The sequence below is a fragment of the Anser anser genome (assembly GCF_964211835.1).
Source record: "Anser anser genome assembly, chromosome: 20".
NCBI lineage: Eukaryota > Metazoa > Chordata > Aves > Anseriformes > Anatidae > Anser > Anser anser.
Window position 1 is genome coordinate 3,476,292 of NC_139741.1, and position 14,959 is coordinate 3,491,250.

Sequence of the window (14,959 nt, forward strand, 5' to 3'; positions counted from 1 at the left end):
AGTCCAAGACTTAATTATTCATTATTCTAGGTCATTCCTCCAGTCAGTTTGGCAGTCCAATAGTAGCACTTCACCCTTTTGACACCAGGTTGACTGTGATCCAACTGATCACCTGTATGCCCTTCCTGAGGATCTACTAGCATATTAGTAGCAAATGAATCTACTTTTGTCCTACTGCACTAACTACTTGTAGAGTTAAACAATTTGCATATGCTTTAGTGATATATTGTTTGGGGAAAAAGCAGTAGCAGCAGTGTAATAAACGTAGGAAAGAAAAAAACTCATGCAGAATCCTTAGACTTAGTCCTCCAGACTTAAAGATGGAAAACAAGAATCAACTTTCACCTTTTCCTTTATTGCATCAACCTGCAAAGGAATTCAGAAGGTGCAGCTTAGAAAAATCAAATTCCATATTTAGCATATAAGAGGTAGAAACAAAAGTGTCAGGGAAGAAATAATTAAGGTACAGGAGAGCGAAAACAAAGATACACCAGAAGTATCTGCTTTAGAAAGGCAGCTCTGCTCATTGCTAGGTTGTACCGCGTTGATTTCATTAGCTACTCTACAGTTATATCCTAACCCTTCAGCAAATCACGGTGTTTTAATCTTTAAGAATCCTACTCCAGGACTACTAGTCCCAGGAGAGGCCTAGGATTAGCTTGGTACATCAGGCACATCTGACGAGCAATGCTATTGCTTAGATAGCTCCCCACCTCCCACAAAGTACAGCATTTAAGGATAGCAGCTTCCTTCAGGAAGCAACAGCCAGGCAAGTCTCCTAGACAAACAGGCACTATGGTCTTCATTGACTCAAGCACTGAATTCAACTTTTACTTCTCATACAAGGAGGTTTGATCATTAAGGAATTTACACCATTTAATTTCAAGATACTCTAACAGCTTCGGCAGGGCAAATCTTGCTAGTGACAGCTGGTATTTAGCTGTGACAAATCTGGTTCAAGTCTGTCAGAGCATTACCAAGTATTTTCCCCATCCTAAAGTGACCTCAAACAAGAGTTGAGTCAAACAAATAGTTAGTGTCATTAGCATCAGAGCCATGGTTTAAAGTTAAGTGCACAGCAGACAAAATTAAATCAAGTTCTGGCTATAAAGATTTTTTAGTATACAGTCTAGAATCTAGTTAGAGCTTGTTCTCTGCTGGGATTCCTGACTGACATGGCATATAAGAAGCCTGAATCCTAGAACTACTTAGGACACTGCCCACTGTCAGACAAATACTACTGATGCAGGTTCTGCAACTGGTAGATAGAGTGGAGTCTGCAAGTGTTTCAGTCTCTTAGAGGGCGAAGTCTCTCCCCAGATGGACTGAAAAACAAGTGTGGACATGGACAGACAGACATTTGACGAAGCCCATATCAATGTTAGTAGCAAGCAGACAGTCTCAAGGCATACACACCACAGTGACTAACAAGCTTTCACTGTTGGAGAAGCACCTGCTCTTACCTTGGTCAAGTATTCCTTCATGACCTGAATGAAGTATGGCATGGCAAAGTCCATGATGTTGTGCCTCCATGCTGTTTCCAAGACAACATCCGGCCTTAAAAGATCATAGCAGGTGAACAGACAAGCACCAAAGCATTCTTTCTTGTTCTCCTGCAAGAACCACTGCAACAATTCTTCCGCCAGCTCAGTGTCTTTGGATTCTGAAGCATATTGCATTGCATCCTACAACAGGAGAGTCTGGTTAGCTTCACGTGCCATAGTATATTCACTGACATGGCTAGGGTACATAACTAAGCTACAATTTATTACTGACATTAGCAGAGAGGAGGCATCCTACAACTTGTTTCCAAGAAATCTTGGAAATATACTGCTACTCTGTGCCAGACTAGCAACAAGCACCACCTAGTGGCCTCCAAAAAGATGCAGCTTGACTGGAAAGTCAAGGGATTCCTAATTTTGGGAGTCAGTTAAAAGACTAGAAATAAGTAAAATACGCTAAACCAGATCTGCGCACAGGTCTTACCTTATACAGTCTGTCTTTCTTACAGAGCTCTACACTCTGTTTCCAGCGATTGTTTCCTTTGAAGAGATAGGCAGCAATTCTTCGGAACTCTATCAGCTCATGTTTCTCCAAACGTTGAGCAAGAGAAATATTGTCAAAGTTGTCATATGCATCTATAGAAGTCCTAAGCGCCTGAGGCGAGAACAACAAAGTTACTCACATTTCACACATACAATTGCGTCCTCAAAGATGTCAACACTTTCCATACATCTTCTGTATTCCTACTTCTAGTAAGCTAAAGTATGCTAGTCAGACCTGCAGTGAGAGCTGCTTTTTTTTGGAGAAGCTGGCATTTGACGCACATGGAGTTCAGAGTATTCCAGTTCATATTTTTCAGTAGCAATTGCTGAGGTCAAGAGACTGAACACCTTCTGTACAGGCTACGCAAACAGCAGAATAGTTAGATGTTTGCCCTTTCTGCGAGTTCTTTCCTTAGCATCCCATTTGTTTCAAATAAAAACTGGATCTGTCAAACTAAGTGGTTAGTCTATTCTCAGTAGGAACAGCTAAAAAAGCTCCCAGAAAGCCTGACATTTCTTGACTTAATCCTTCCCTAGTCACTACTAGTTCAGTTTGAAGCAGCAAAGAACATACGCTTAAGGAATGTAGGTTAACAGTAAGTAGGCAGAATCTATTGAAAACAAGAGAGAAACCTGTTTCTAAGTCTTAAAAGCAGACCTAGAGTATTAGGTTAATACTGACACAGAAGCCAGCTTGAACAGAACTTGTCTGAAGCTCAGGAGAAGATCCTTCTTTAATGAAGCACATACAACATGCGAGTCCCTATCTGTTCCAGATGCTGCTGTTTCAAGACCAGACATACCTGGTAGTCTTCTTCAATAATGAAAAGGTTGTTCAGGGACTCGTTCACCGATTTGTTGTTGTGATTTTGAACAGAACGCAAGTAAGGCTTAACCAGTGGTAACTGTTTAACCTTCAAGGAAGCAGACAGACAAACTTAAGTCAAGGCAACTTTCTGTAGATTTCAGCATCCTCCGTGTCAGGTGGTGAAGTAGCTGAGCATTTTTAAATGCTTCTACAGCTAAATGCTTTTGCAATTTTAACTTTTTCTTTGATCTGAATAGCAGGGAAATTACCTTGGTGAAGAAAGTAACAGCACGAGTATGGTCAAGCCGAGGGGACAATACCATCAGCAGATCATTAAGCAACAGAGGTTTAAATTCCAAATAGAACTGAACTGCCTTGTAATACAGCTCCACGTTAGCCACCTAGAAATGAGCAAGGACATACGTTCAGAGCAGAAACTTGATTGCAAAGGAATCCAAATGAAAGATGGACCTAAGCTTACGCATTCCAGCACAATCAAGCCCCCCTCCCCCCTTTATTTCTAGAAGTCCTTTTAGTCACTGTAGTTGATTTGTTTTAAAATTACACAGCAATATCGAGAACTCTGAATTTTAAACAGACTACTCGTGAAGGAAAAGAATGGAAGTACACACATCAAGAATTTTACTTCCTTTCACTAGTAAAGTTATACCTTAGTAATGATATCTTTGAACTGTCCTTCTTTCCAAGCATCTGTTGGGTGGTTCATCATTGTGATTATGGCATTATCATATTCTTCATACTTATCATACAAGAACACCAGTTCAGCCCAGAGATGGGCCTGTTCTGCAGCTCTCAGAACCTAAGCAAAAGGCACATTAGAAATTCCAATTATTTTATATATATTGCTATCAGTGCTTCTCGTAACAGCAATGAGCTACTACTACAAAAGCTAGGGTACACACAGTCCCGACGGATGTGTTTTAAGCTTCGGGTTTAATGGGTCTTTCACCTTGGGGATGTTGACTCTGGACCAGAACAGTTCCAAGTGCTCCCTCATCTTCTGTGGTTTGAACTTGGAGTAAAGAATTGCTAGCTCCGTAAACATTCCCATGTGTGCTCGCTCAAGCCCAAGTGCTGCTTCCAACATAGTTATCAGCTCTTCAAAGTAGCCGCGATCCTAAGAGATACAGTTAAGAGATGTTTTAACATTAGGAACCAACCAGACTCTAGACTTCCAGTCTTAAGCTATATTCTCTACTGGCAACTCTGCCCTTGACTGTAAAAATAGCAGTCAACTTAGTTACCTGGTAATAATTGATTAGCTCTTCCAACTCATCCGCATGCACTACAATATGAAGTCCACACATCTGGGCCAGGCGGAACTCTTTTCCATCAACACAAGCAAAGCAGACCTGGAATTGACAATTTTATTATAGCTTATTAAAAAAAGCTTCTGAAGAGACTACAGCTCTGTAGTTCTTTAAGTTATTCAAGCAGTAAGTTTACCTCTTTCCACGTGCGAGTACTGTTTGCTTTCCGAGCACCATCTACAGCCGCCTGGTATTCACCTAGGTGAACTAAAGTTGAGGCTAAACGGCCAAAGTTGGACACGTTGTTATACAACAGCTTAGCTGCTTCATACATCTTTTCATCGTAACAGCGATCGCCAACCTACAGGAGAGCATAACCAGGTTATTCTTGCAGCTTTTCAGACAAACTTAAATAAAATGCGCAGCATTTAAGCCATTACCAAAATGGAAATGCCTGTAAGGTTCAAAACCTACATATCTAAAGAGATAGAAGTCCCAACACCGCTTTATCAGTGGGGCCTACAGAGCTTGCTCTAACACTAGAGAAAAAAATCAAAAAAAAAAATCACTCACTTGCTGAATATGTGCATTGTTGGGTCCATTGATAAACTCCTCTAACTCTGCTAGACGGTTTGTTTTAGCAAGAGCAAAGATTAATTCTGTTTCCACGTATGACTCCCGGGCCTTCTTGCGTGCCATCTGAAGATATTTCACCAGTTCTTCCCAGTTTCCTATGAAATGGAGTTTCAGAATGCTTAATCCCCACCGAGGTCATTTGTGCTTAGTTTATACTACCAACTCAACCTAATTTGACGTATTTCAAAATATGATCCCCAACAATCATGGCTAGCTTTTATACTGTGTGTGCCACATTCATTAAGCCCATCACAGTGACCTTAGATAAGTCAACTCTGCTATTTAACTTCATGCAAAGGCCACCTTATAAGCAACTGCTCTGACAGAAGTCCCCAGCTAGGTAAAGAAGGTAGTTAGAAGACAACTGATTATTTGCCAATGGAATACAATAACTTTTTCCATTCTTCTTTAGGGCAGTCTTTAAGGGTCAGATTCCTCTGGTTGAATCAAGATACAGGTTTGGCAGAACTGCTTTTGGAGCAACAGATCATGCAAAAGAGCTCAGCAACATCAACGGTAAAGATTTAAATAAAACTTAATCATACCACTGGCATTGGCAGCTTGAACAACTTCCATGTACGAGGAAGGATCATCTGCTTTAATATACGAGTCAATTGCTTCTTTTACCATTCCTTTCTGAAGCTGTGCTTTAGCCAGCTGACTCCACACAGCAGGCTCATTGCAGCGTTCAGCAAATTCATATGCACGATCCAGGTTTCCAATGTGCTCTATTAATACCTACAGAAAGGGTTACCATGATCAGTCACTACCTATGAAGGTCAATTTTACAATACACTACGTTGCGTTTCATGTTACAGTTCCTCACTGAGTCCACACTGAATGTTTGTTCTACTTCATAAGACAAAGACACCGAGCAGCTTTTGGTGCTAACTGGTGTTAAGTACCGAAGTTACAAGTTAACAGCGAAGCCCTTGTGTGAGGATGCACATCACAAATTTACTGCAGACAAATTTTAAGATACCTGTACAGCTGACGTGTTGACATCAAACTTCCTGAAGATGGCAAACGCCTCCTCAAAGAGCTCGTTACTGATAGCTATATTGGCTATGTCTGGAGCATCATAGTTATCCAGGCGATTGATGTATTCCATGACACGCGTGCGATCAGCCTTAATTGCTGTAAGAATTAGAAGGTTCTGCAGATTCCTAAATAAAGAAAGAAAATACTAGTACATAACCAAGTAATGATCAAGAGATTCACCCTCCCCTCTGGAGAAGTTAATGGTTAATTTGCTGTTCCACCTTAGGGCAGCTCAACACCTACATCAGGCATAAATTCAAGTTTCTTGTGACTCAACGTTGACATTACATACCTGTGCTCACTGAACACAGAGTTATCAAGAACTATTTTCTCCAACAGTTCAATAAGCTCATTAGGAAGATCTGCAGTCATGAAGGCCTTCACAGTGACAGACACTTCCTCAGGATCCTGGGTCTCTGACAACGCAGTCTGTACAACCTGTAGGCAGAGTCAAGCCGTTGACACGCCAGGTAAGACAGGTGCAAGCAAATCAAGTTAAGACAGCAACGGCTTTTAATATTTTATCAGCTATACCTGGTCAATCAGTGGTCTTCTGTAAGGGTTGCTTTCCAATAGCACACTGGCCCACAGTTCAGGGTCTTTACGGCGAACCAAGTAACGAGAAAGGCTTTTGAAAAGGGAGTTCTCATTGCACACCTAGTGAAAAAGCAAAGTCTTTTCAGATTGAAGTCACAACTCTGGAGTCTACCAGTGGACAAACTAATTGTAATGTAACATCAAATAAGCCCCCTGAGATGGGGGCTAGAAATCTAGGGCTTTGATACTTCCATTAGCCTTCCATTCTAGGATTTCCAGAGCAATCTCTCATTTCTCATTCATCTACAAAGGGACATTTAAATAGCTACTTATTCGACTGCAAGTGAGCAGTTCCTAGCTTAGTATTTTTCAGGAAGTAAATGTTGTTGTCAGCAATTGTCCTGAAGTACCTATCCCACGATATTCAGGTTAGAACTTAAGCCATGAGTCAGCTGCCTTGGCATACATACGTTGATGAGTTCCAAATCGCACTGTCCACGCTCATAAGCCACACAGGCCAGGTGAGGGTCCCTCTTCTCACAGTACTTGCCAACAACACGGCTATCATAGTAAGGATTCTCACGCAGGAATCTCTCTGGGTTGTTGTTGCTATCAATGTATATTTTGGCCAACGCGTTGTGAGTTGCAGGCTCCTCACAACCCTCGTGAATTCTTGCTTCCAGCCAGGGCAGAAGCAATTTCAGCCTAGAAAGAAGGTGGTTTTGCATTAGAGGTTGAATAAGTATCCCCTTGCACGTTTTCTTCATTATATAAGTCAGCTTTAGTGTAGGAAAGTCAGTAAATAAACCAGTTACAGTACTCCATTTTGGCCTGCATTCTGGTTCACTACTACAGTGGGATAACTTTTTGACATTTAAGAATCACATGCTAAAGCAGCTCATTATCTCAAGACTACTTAATGGGGGTCCTCACATCAGCCAAGAATTACAGCAGACTTCTGCTGCTTTCTCACCCAAAAGCAGCTTCTGGTTATTTGTCAGTACCAGGGTTAGTTACATACTGAGGATGCACACAGATGGATGAGCGTTACGATTACCGGTCCATCAGTATTGAGAGACTTGCAGAAGTTCAGTACCTGTTTCTCTTCTCAACCTCTGCAACAAGTTCATCAGTTGAAAATTGGCCTCTCACAACAAGGATAAGGTTCTTGATCACATCTTCAGAGCAATCCACATCAAGCAGTCCCCCAATAACAACAGGCAGGCGGCTTGGATTCACCTAAACAAGATCATTTTAAGAAATCAGCGTGTTGTCATGCAGCACAGAGTCAGTACTTATCCCTAGAAATACAAATGAACGCTGCTTGCTCAGAGTGACCTCATCTTCCTGCCCTATCTCCTGAGGATCTGGACAAGCTTGAAAAAAAAATCAATTCTCCAGTCAGCAGGGGTTCATAACACAGTTCAGTGGCTCGCTAGTGCTCAGCCCCCATAGGAAGAGCTCCTAAAGCAAGCCAGTTTGTCCCTGCAGGAAACAGTAGAGGAGAATCTCCCACCCTCCCAGCCCCAAAGCTGGAAGTTAAAATTACTGTAAGAAACCTACAGTTACTCTACCAAGTCTTCCTCCTTAATGAGGCACATTACTGGGGGATTACACTCTGACTGACTGAAGAATAAATAACAACTCTGACTCACATAAGGGCTAACTTGCCAAGGGCCACTAATAGATACTTAGATATCAGTCTCAAGTATGAGACTTCTTGCTGAATGCTTATAAAAACATTGTGCTTATAGTTGCACACAATACTAGAAAGGTTGATCAGTTTGACCCATTAAAGCTAAGTGAAAAATTGTAACTTACCTTCTGTACATAGATCTCAATATATTTTTGGAGATTATTTCTGTACAGGTACAGCACCAAGTCGTGGACAAAGTCAAAGCGATCACACACAATGATGAGCGGTAGCTGGTCAGTGAGTTTAGCTTCCTACAAGGAAAGAACTTGTGTAATTTGGTTTTGTTCTCAGGGTCAAGCAGAAAGGTATAATCAAATTGTTAAAGCAAGCTGAACTTGGAAAGCCCCAAATTCAATGGTCAATCAAATAACGACAGCTTATTATTTGACTTTTTTTTTTTTTTTTAAAACAATACGCAGCAAGTAGGAATACACCCACATCAGGGCCTACAGCAAGCAGCTTTCTGAAGTTTAACTGTGCTGCTTTGCATGGCAGGGTCTACAAAATGTTACAACACAGTACAACTATCGTGAGTCTAAGCTATAGGCAGCATTTTTAGTTGCCACTGGTTATCGGTGTGCAGGATTAGCACTCTGGGATTTCAAAAAGAAATTTAACCAAGACTAAATTAAGTTGTGGACCATAACAGAAAGCTTCCACACAGAATTGACTCCAAGCACCAGGTGTCCTGTGATACCTTGTAGCAATGGATTTAGAAAACAGCAAGAGTCAAGCTAGTAGTCGTACTGAAATTGTTAACCAGATTAAGTTATCTAGAACTATTCCACTTTGAGCATAAGATTACAATTGTTACAGTACAGAAGCTCATCTACATGGTGGACACCAGTCCAAACACACATTTCAGAGCACTTATTTGAACATGCACATCCCAGAATATAATCCTACATATACAAATTGTAGTTAGGGAGTTTACACAGGGAAGCCTGTACTGGGAGATTTACCTGGTACATGTCCTGCACATTCCAGACATGGAACAGCACAAAAAACAATAGCTTTCATCAGGAATTTGACAGCTTGATAACTTATCTTAGGTGGCTTGGGCATTTTACATACCTTACACCTCAGTGACACCAGTTTATTTTACAGATTTCTCATTTGAAGTGTTTTGCCATCTTCAGATGTGATCAGCAAAATCTAGGACTATGCTATGTAACTGACAAATATGAAGGCAGGAAATGTTCCCAGATAAAGTTTTCCCCCCCACACTGTTTCCAAGATATTTCTAGCAACGTTACATTTGTCAATAAGCTCAGCACTAATAACAGGCTACAGAACGTGAACTTCTTCAGAACTATGTTACAGAGATGCTCCAAATCCCAGCTGTTCCCATCAGTTAGCGTGTATTTACACAGACTGGCATTATCCTAGCAGAGCTAAACTGCAGTTCACCTGGCTGAAGTTTCAGAAAGCGTGTAGATGTAAAATGAATGGATAGATCAACCTTGAACTCTGAAAGCATTCATGCAATTAACTGACACCAACACTCCAAGACAATCCACACCCTCCAAATATTACCTTGAGGAAATTTTTAACACGTTCTGGGTCATAGCAGTTGCTTTCCCTGCAGATTCTTTCTACTTCTTTAATTTGCCCTGTCTTGCATGCAGCTTGAATATACTTGAAGTGCACATCTGGATCCTGGCTGAAGTTTACAATAGAGCCCAGGAAATAAAACAAACCTTGAAGGAAATGGTCAACATGTTATTTTGCTAGTACTTAAGAAGGATGAGTATTAGCTTTTGAGAAAGCCTGCCTGGTTTTGATTACACGAAAATCTGAAATTGGACTATTGCAGAAGCTTATAAAGAACTTTTAATTCAAGTATTGCAATTATTTTACAACGACCAGATGCACTAGCCAAGCTGTACCTGCTGTCTCCATGTGTTACATAGACTAGCATATCATATGCAACTTTGATTAATAGTAATTCATTCCCATCAATTGGGACAGATCAACTTCATTGAAATAATATCCAGCACGTGCCTTCCTTACACCCCTACACAAGAGCAAGGAAGGGTTCCAAAAATCAGAAGTAGTTGGGTCCAAGCCACACTCGCAACCTTTCACCAAAAGAGGCACACAATGAAAAAGCTGCTTACCACAACTCGCAGTTAAATCTCACTTAACCAAGTAGTATATGCCATCAGCTTTAAGTGACTTGGGAGTCACTTGTCTCAAGTAATCAAGATAGATTCCAAGATAGATTCATTGCGTGTGTTTTTCAGAAAAAGCACACTATGCAAGAAACCCATCCATAATAGCACCACATTCCAATAACCATCCTCCTAATCCTTCACGTATACATGTATGAAAAAGTGAGCGCTAGTTCCTTTTGCTAAAGACAGGAGCATGAACTTACCTTCAAAGCTCTTGAAGGACTCAAAGAGCTCAATAAGCGACTGTGTTGACAGTTGTTCGTGGTATTTTGAAGCTACCTGGACACAGATCTGCAAGTTCTGACGAATATTAGCAGATAACATAGCACGCAGACACTCCAGCGAGTCTTCTACCGACAAGGAGCCAAAATAGTTCACTAACCACTGCAGAAATACATAAGCCATTTTAGACCCAAGTAAAACACTACACTCTGAAGTCAGTGTTGAAAGAAATCGTTAATTTCCTGGCTTTTGATAGATTCAGGATATTTGATTTTATACCTCAGGATTGAGAAGATGAGTGTGAACTACTGCACGCTTGATGTCATACAAGTCTGTGAAGTGTTCCAGCGCTCTCTGCAGCAAGCCAGCTTTCTCACACAGCTGAGCTATGTGAGCCCGGTCATAATGAGTAAACATTTGGTTTCCCAGGATAGCATCTGCAACCTAGAAGTAATAACAAAGTTTCATTTAGTTCCTAAAGCACTGCCACAATTCAATGTGCAGCTCCCCATAAACAAAACTTCCTAGCTTGAGAGAAACTGTATTTCAACTGTAGCAAAGAAGCCAGGAATTAACAGTAACACTCGCAGCAATTCTGTGCAATTGAGAAAGTCAGAAATGATGTGAAGAGAAGAGAAACTACTTTAGGGCTTTGAAGCGCTTAAAAAAAATAACAGAATTCTAGCTTTACAGTTGAAGCAGAGATGCTTTCAAGATTTTAAACATTTATCAGTGGCATTTGATATGGACCACAAACTAGTGGCTTGTCTAATCCAGTGTAACTCCCAAAGTATACCTGAGGCGCATGCATGAGGTTCATCTCAAGTAAACGTGTTTGCAGGGGACCTTCTGAGGGACGATTATTCTTCAGTGCATCCAGCAAGAAGGCTGTACATTGCTGAATTAAGTTATACTCCATAAAGACATCCACAATCTGCAAAAAAGATTAGGCTTTTGACTTGGAGCTGGCAGCACGTTTAGACAAAGTAATATCAAGTGCAGCTTCCAATGTACCAAGCTGCCACAGTGTTCTTAAAACTAGGCAAGAAACAACACTGTCCCAGTAGGCTAAACCCAAACAAACAGTTCAAAGTACTTTCCCTGATGTATGGAAGAGGAGTACGGCTCCTCTTACCAATTTATCAGCTCAGGAGTTAACATTTCACAGCAATAAAATTATTTACTTGTGTTATGTCTGCAAGAGGCTCTTCATCTTGAACAAGCATTTGTGCAAACTGCTGTCCTTGATCAGGGCTGATTCTCATAACGTTCCTCAGCAAGAAAATCCAGTCTGGAGTATACCCAACCTGAAGAGAGAACAAAAAGTAGTAACTCAGCAAGAACACAGAGCTCAGTAAAAGCTACTGTCAGTAGCTTACACAAAGCAGTCACGATTTCCTCATTTGGAGAAGGCTACATAGGGAAGTATGAAGGATACATGTATGAAGTCTAGGAATAATTAACAATGAAACTTAGGACCAAGAGAGGCGATACTTTTAGCAATTTTAGAGCATGCATAAATTATTCCTAAATACAGAACAGATGTAGCAACTTAGTTTCCTCTCACCTTCTTAGCATACAAAACAATCTTCTGGACTTGTCCTGTTTCAGCAAAACACTGGATGACTTTGTTTGGAACATTGGCTCTCAGGTAGACACTAAGTGCTAGTGTAGGATCTACAGATTTCACAAGATCTCCCAGCTCCTCTGAACACTCCAGCTGTTTAAAAGAGATAAGTACAGTAAGCCCACCCCAACAGCGTCATGATGAAACGCGTTTCATTTGCATCTCATTTGTCTTCCTTATAGGATTTTCTTAAAAAAATACAAGGCCGAGCTTGATAGCATTATCTAACTCTTTCATCTGCAGGGATGTTTCTTAGGTTGGTCTGATGAGAGTCAGAAATGCATTTGTAGGGCTAAAAAGAACTAGGTTATCCAACATCAGCCTGCTTCTTTAGCTCATTACAGAAATTTAAACACAGCTCAAAGTATATGGAAGTCAGTATTTGAAGAAGCCTGAAACAATTACGGAAGGAGCAGCAGTAGCTCAAAAGCCTTCCATACAAAATTCACTCTGCTGTGATTTTAATTTGAATTAATAAAGCTCTGCATGTATTTGGTCAACTCACTTGAAGAGAACTGTTAAATCTCTTCACATGTTCACTCTGTCTCAACTATTTGATGACACAGCGCATTGAGGAGTTGCCCAGTTGAGTTTTCCTCAAAAAAAAGCACTACCAGGCAGTTATCTCTCTTTAAGTACCTAAAAGGTATCTATTCCAAATTTACCTTGTCTTCTTTTAACCATTTCTCCAAGAGCTGTTTGCGCCCCTGCTGAAGCACTGGTCTGCAGAGTTCCAGCGACTCATACTTATTCAGCTGCCCTTGATCAAGCAGAATACCAAAGTACTGGAGTAAAGGAGAAGTCTGTCCCGGCTGAGCTGGAACACTCTGGAACCGACGTATGGTGTCTGGAGTACGCAGGATTCCCTGCCAGAAATAGAGATGCACTTTAGTTTCCTGTTCTGCTATTGTGGCTTGGCAAGATTTCCTCCAGAAAGCTGAAGTTGGAAATGCTTACTGCAGCAACATTATGTTTTGCCAACCCAGAAAAACAGTCAGCAGTACAGTTGAGCATTGCATTTGAGATGTTTTAATAGAAGATGTGCAGTAGCCTAATAGTAGCCTATTAAATCTGTATTGCTACTGGAACTAGTCTAAGATCAGAGGACTGTTCTACAGAATTAAGTCATCCTTGTTCTTGCAAGCAAGTTCCTCTCATCTGAATTTACTATGCTAAATGATCTCCAGCCTTAGTGAATCTTCAATCTTAGCATCTCTCCTTTTTATCCTGTTTACAGGCGCAGCCTCAGCTAGAGGTTGTCATTTCACAGAGACTTTTCCTGTCATTGGAGGGATTAAAATTTATACCAGAAGCATTAAGTCACATAGCCATTACTTCATTTAGTTCTCTCTCCCCCTTTGTAGGCTTCGCACAAGCTTTAGAACCTTCCAGCATGTGAGTACTCTCAGCATATAGCATACTGGATCTTCATGGGTATGTTAAAAAGTACTACGTTAGGACAGGTCTCTGGTCTTGCCACTCAGAAGAATCCAGTGAACCTTCCCGAAGCATGAAGCTTAAGCCAGCAGAGTTCAGTACTATTCAAATTGTTCATCCATTACCTTTGGGGCATTAGCTGCCACTTTTGCTGCCTCCGAATAGTTCCCTTGTGCAAACAGTGCGTTGAATTTTCTAGCAAAGAGTTCCTCAGCTCCTGCCAGGTTGTTGCGGACAGCCATTCGTAAAGCTAGGTCAGGATTCTGGAGCACATTTGTGATGTAGGGAATAATATTCTCTTCTTCCACACATACTGACAGCACCTGAATAAATTATTGAGGAAAAGTTTCAGTTAGCCCAAATATAAGAGGAGAGGCAGGTGCTAAGTTAACCTCTAAAAGGAAAGCTATAGCATACATTGAAAGCTTCTCCATCCCTTGATTACCACAGAGCCTTGCCATTGTATTTAAGAAACAGGCCTCTAGCTGAAAAGAATCTCTATCATCCAGTTACTGCATCAAGGCAGACAAATAAGTCTGTGAGCTAAAGTAGAAGCAAGAAAAAACAGGGATATAAATATTGTCTTTCTGTAACCTGTACTCAGCATCTTAAGTAACCAACCCTAGCTATAGGACGTTAGTAGCCTGGTTTAATCAGGTTAGATGTATACAGAGATACAACAGCAAGTTTTCTTTGGGGCTCAGAACAGGCAGACTTGAAATGTCCTGAATGCGCAATTTCAAGTTAGTATATTTAAGACTTTATTAGCAGGTGCTCTGTAAGAGGGTAACATCTGCCCAAAATAGAAGTGTATTTTGGTTCTATCCTCAATAGTAGGAGGGTGCTTAGACCCACTGACTGCCATTACAAAAAAAAAAAAGTAAAATTATGCAACCAGAACCTGAGTTGTAGAAGAAACCAGATGACAGACAAGGTGCACTCCTGTTCAGGTATCTGATACTACCATACTCCTCACTCTGTTATTCTGTCTCGTTCATTTATGGAGACTTTTAGACATCAATATGAACACTGTAGCATATCATTAAAGGCCAGCTGGATTGGCTAAATAAGTAGTTTCCGAGCCAAGCTTTCTTACTTGTCCCTTTCTGTTCACTCCTATAATTCCAGCTGTTGCTTCGTGCTGTGCAGTAACAAATATGGTCTCTCCACTGATTCTGTTCATGTAGATACAGGTGCCCGTTTCCAGGTCATACAAGTGAATATAGCCATACTTCGTTATCAGAAACACCACATCATGCTTGTCACTGATCTGCAAGACAGGAATAGATTAATCAGATTTGCTATTGGATAAAACGAGTAAGTAATTTTTAGAATTGGACAGCTGCGCCATTTCAGGAGGACTAGAAGTGCTTTTTTTTTTTTTCCAACCAAATACTCGAGTACTCTCATAGTAGAATCAAGTTTTAAGAACTTGGAAAGCAGTTAAATATACATGAGTATT

The 14,959-nt window shown here is 40.8% G+C and overlaps 1 protein-coding gene across 2 annotated transcripts in view; it reads right to left on the reverse strand.

Annotated features, from left to right (window-relative positions):
- CLTC (clathrin heavy chain) overlaps positions 1 to 14,959 on the reverse strand; it is a 31,871-nt gene that overhangs the window by 5,304 nt on the left and 11,608 nt on the right. The window contains exons 6-31 of one of the 2 annotated variants that reach the window (XM_083806284.1): positions 14,594 to 14,767; positions 13,623 to 13,820; positions 12,726 to 12,926; positions 12,001 to 12,153; positions 11,618 to 11,740; positions 11,230 to 11,367; positions 10,713 to 10,877; positions 10,415 to 10,595; positions 9,571 to 9,734; positions 8,160 to 8,285; positions 7,435 to 7,577; positions 6,809 to 7,043; positions 6,336 to 6,458; positions 6,094 to 6,239; positions 5,743 to 5,926; positions 5,306 to 5,498; positions 4,698 to 4,855; positions 4,321 to 4,485; positions 4,119 to 4,226; positions 3,824 to 3,991; positions 3,524 to 3,673; positions 3,123 to 3,254; positions 2,849 to 2,959; positions 1,987 to 2,157; positions 1,464 to 1,685; positions 346 to 366 (exon numbers count right to left, since the gene is read on the reverse strand). In XM_083806284.1, coding sequence (XP_083662410.1) covers positions 346 to 366; positions 1,464 to 1,685; positions 1,987 to 2,157; positions 2,849 to 2,959; positions 3,123 to 3,254; positions 3,524 to 3,673; positions 3,824 to 3,991; positions 4,119 to 4,226; positions 4,321 to 4,485; positions 4,698 to 4,855; positions 5,306 to 5,498; positions 5,743 to 5,926; positions 6,094 to 6,239; positions 6,336 to 6,458; positions 6,809 to 7,043; positions 7,435 to 7,577; positions 8,160 to 8,285; positions 9,571 to 9,734; positions 10,415 to 10,595; positions 10,713 to 10,877; positions 11,230 to 11,367; positions 11,618 to 11,740; positions 12,001 to 12,153; positions 12,726 to 12,926; positions 13,623 to 13,820; positions 14,594 to 14,767 — 4,053 coding nt within the window. The remainder of the gene's footprint in view (positions 1 to 345; positions 367 to 1,463; positions 1,686 to 1,986; positions 2,158 to 2,848; positions 2,960 to 3,122; positions 3,255 to 3,523; positions 3,674 to 3,823; positions 3,992 to 4,118; positions 4,227 to 4,320; positions 4,486 to 4,697; positions 4,856 to 5,305; positions 5,499 to 5,742; positions 5,927 to 6,093; positions 6,240 to 6,335; positions 6,459 to 6,808; positions 7,044 to 7,434; positions 7,578 to 8,159; positions 8,286 to 9,570; positions 9,735 to 10,414; positions 10,596 to 10,712; positions 10,878 to 11,229; positions 11,368 to 11,617; positions 11,741 to 12,000; positions 12,154 to 12,725; positions 12,927 to 13,622; positions 13,821 to 14,593; positions 14,768 to 14,959) is intronic. The other variant, XM_083806285.1, reaches the window with a different exon arrangement.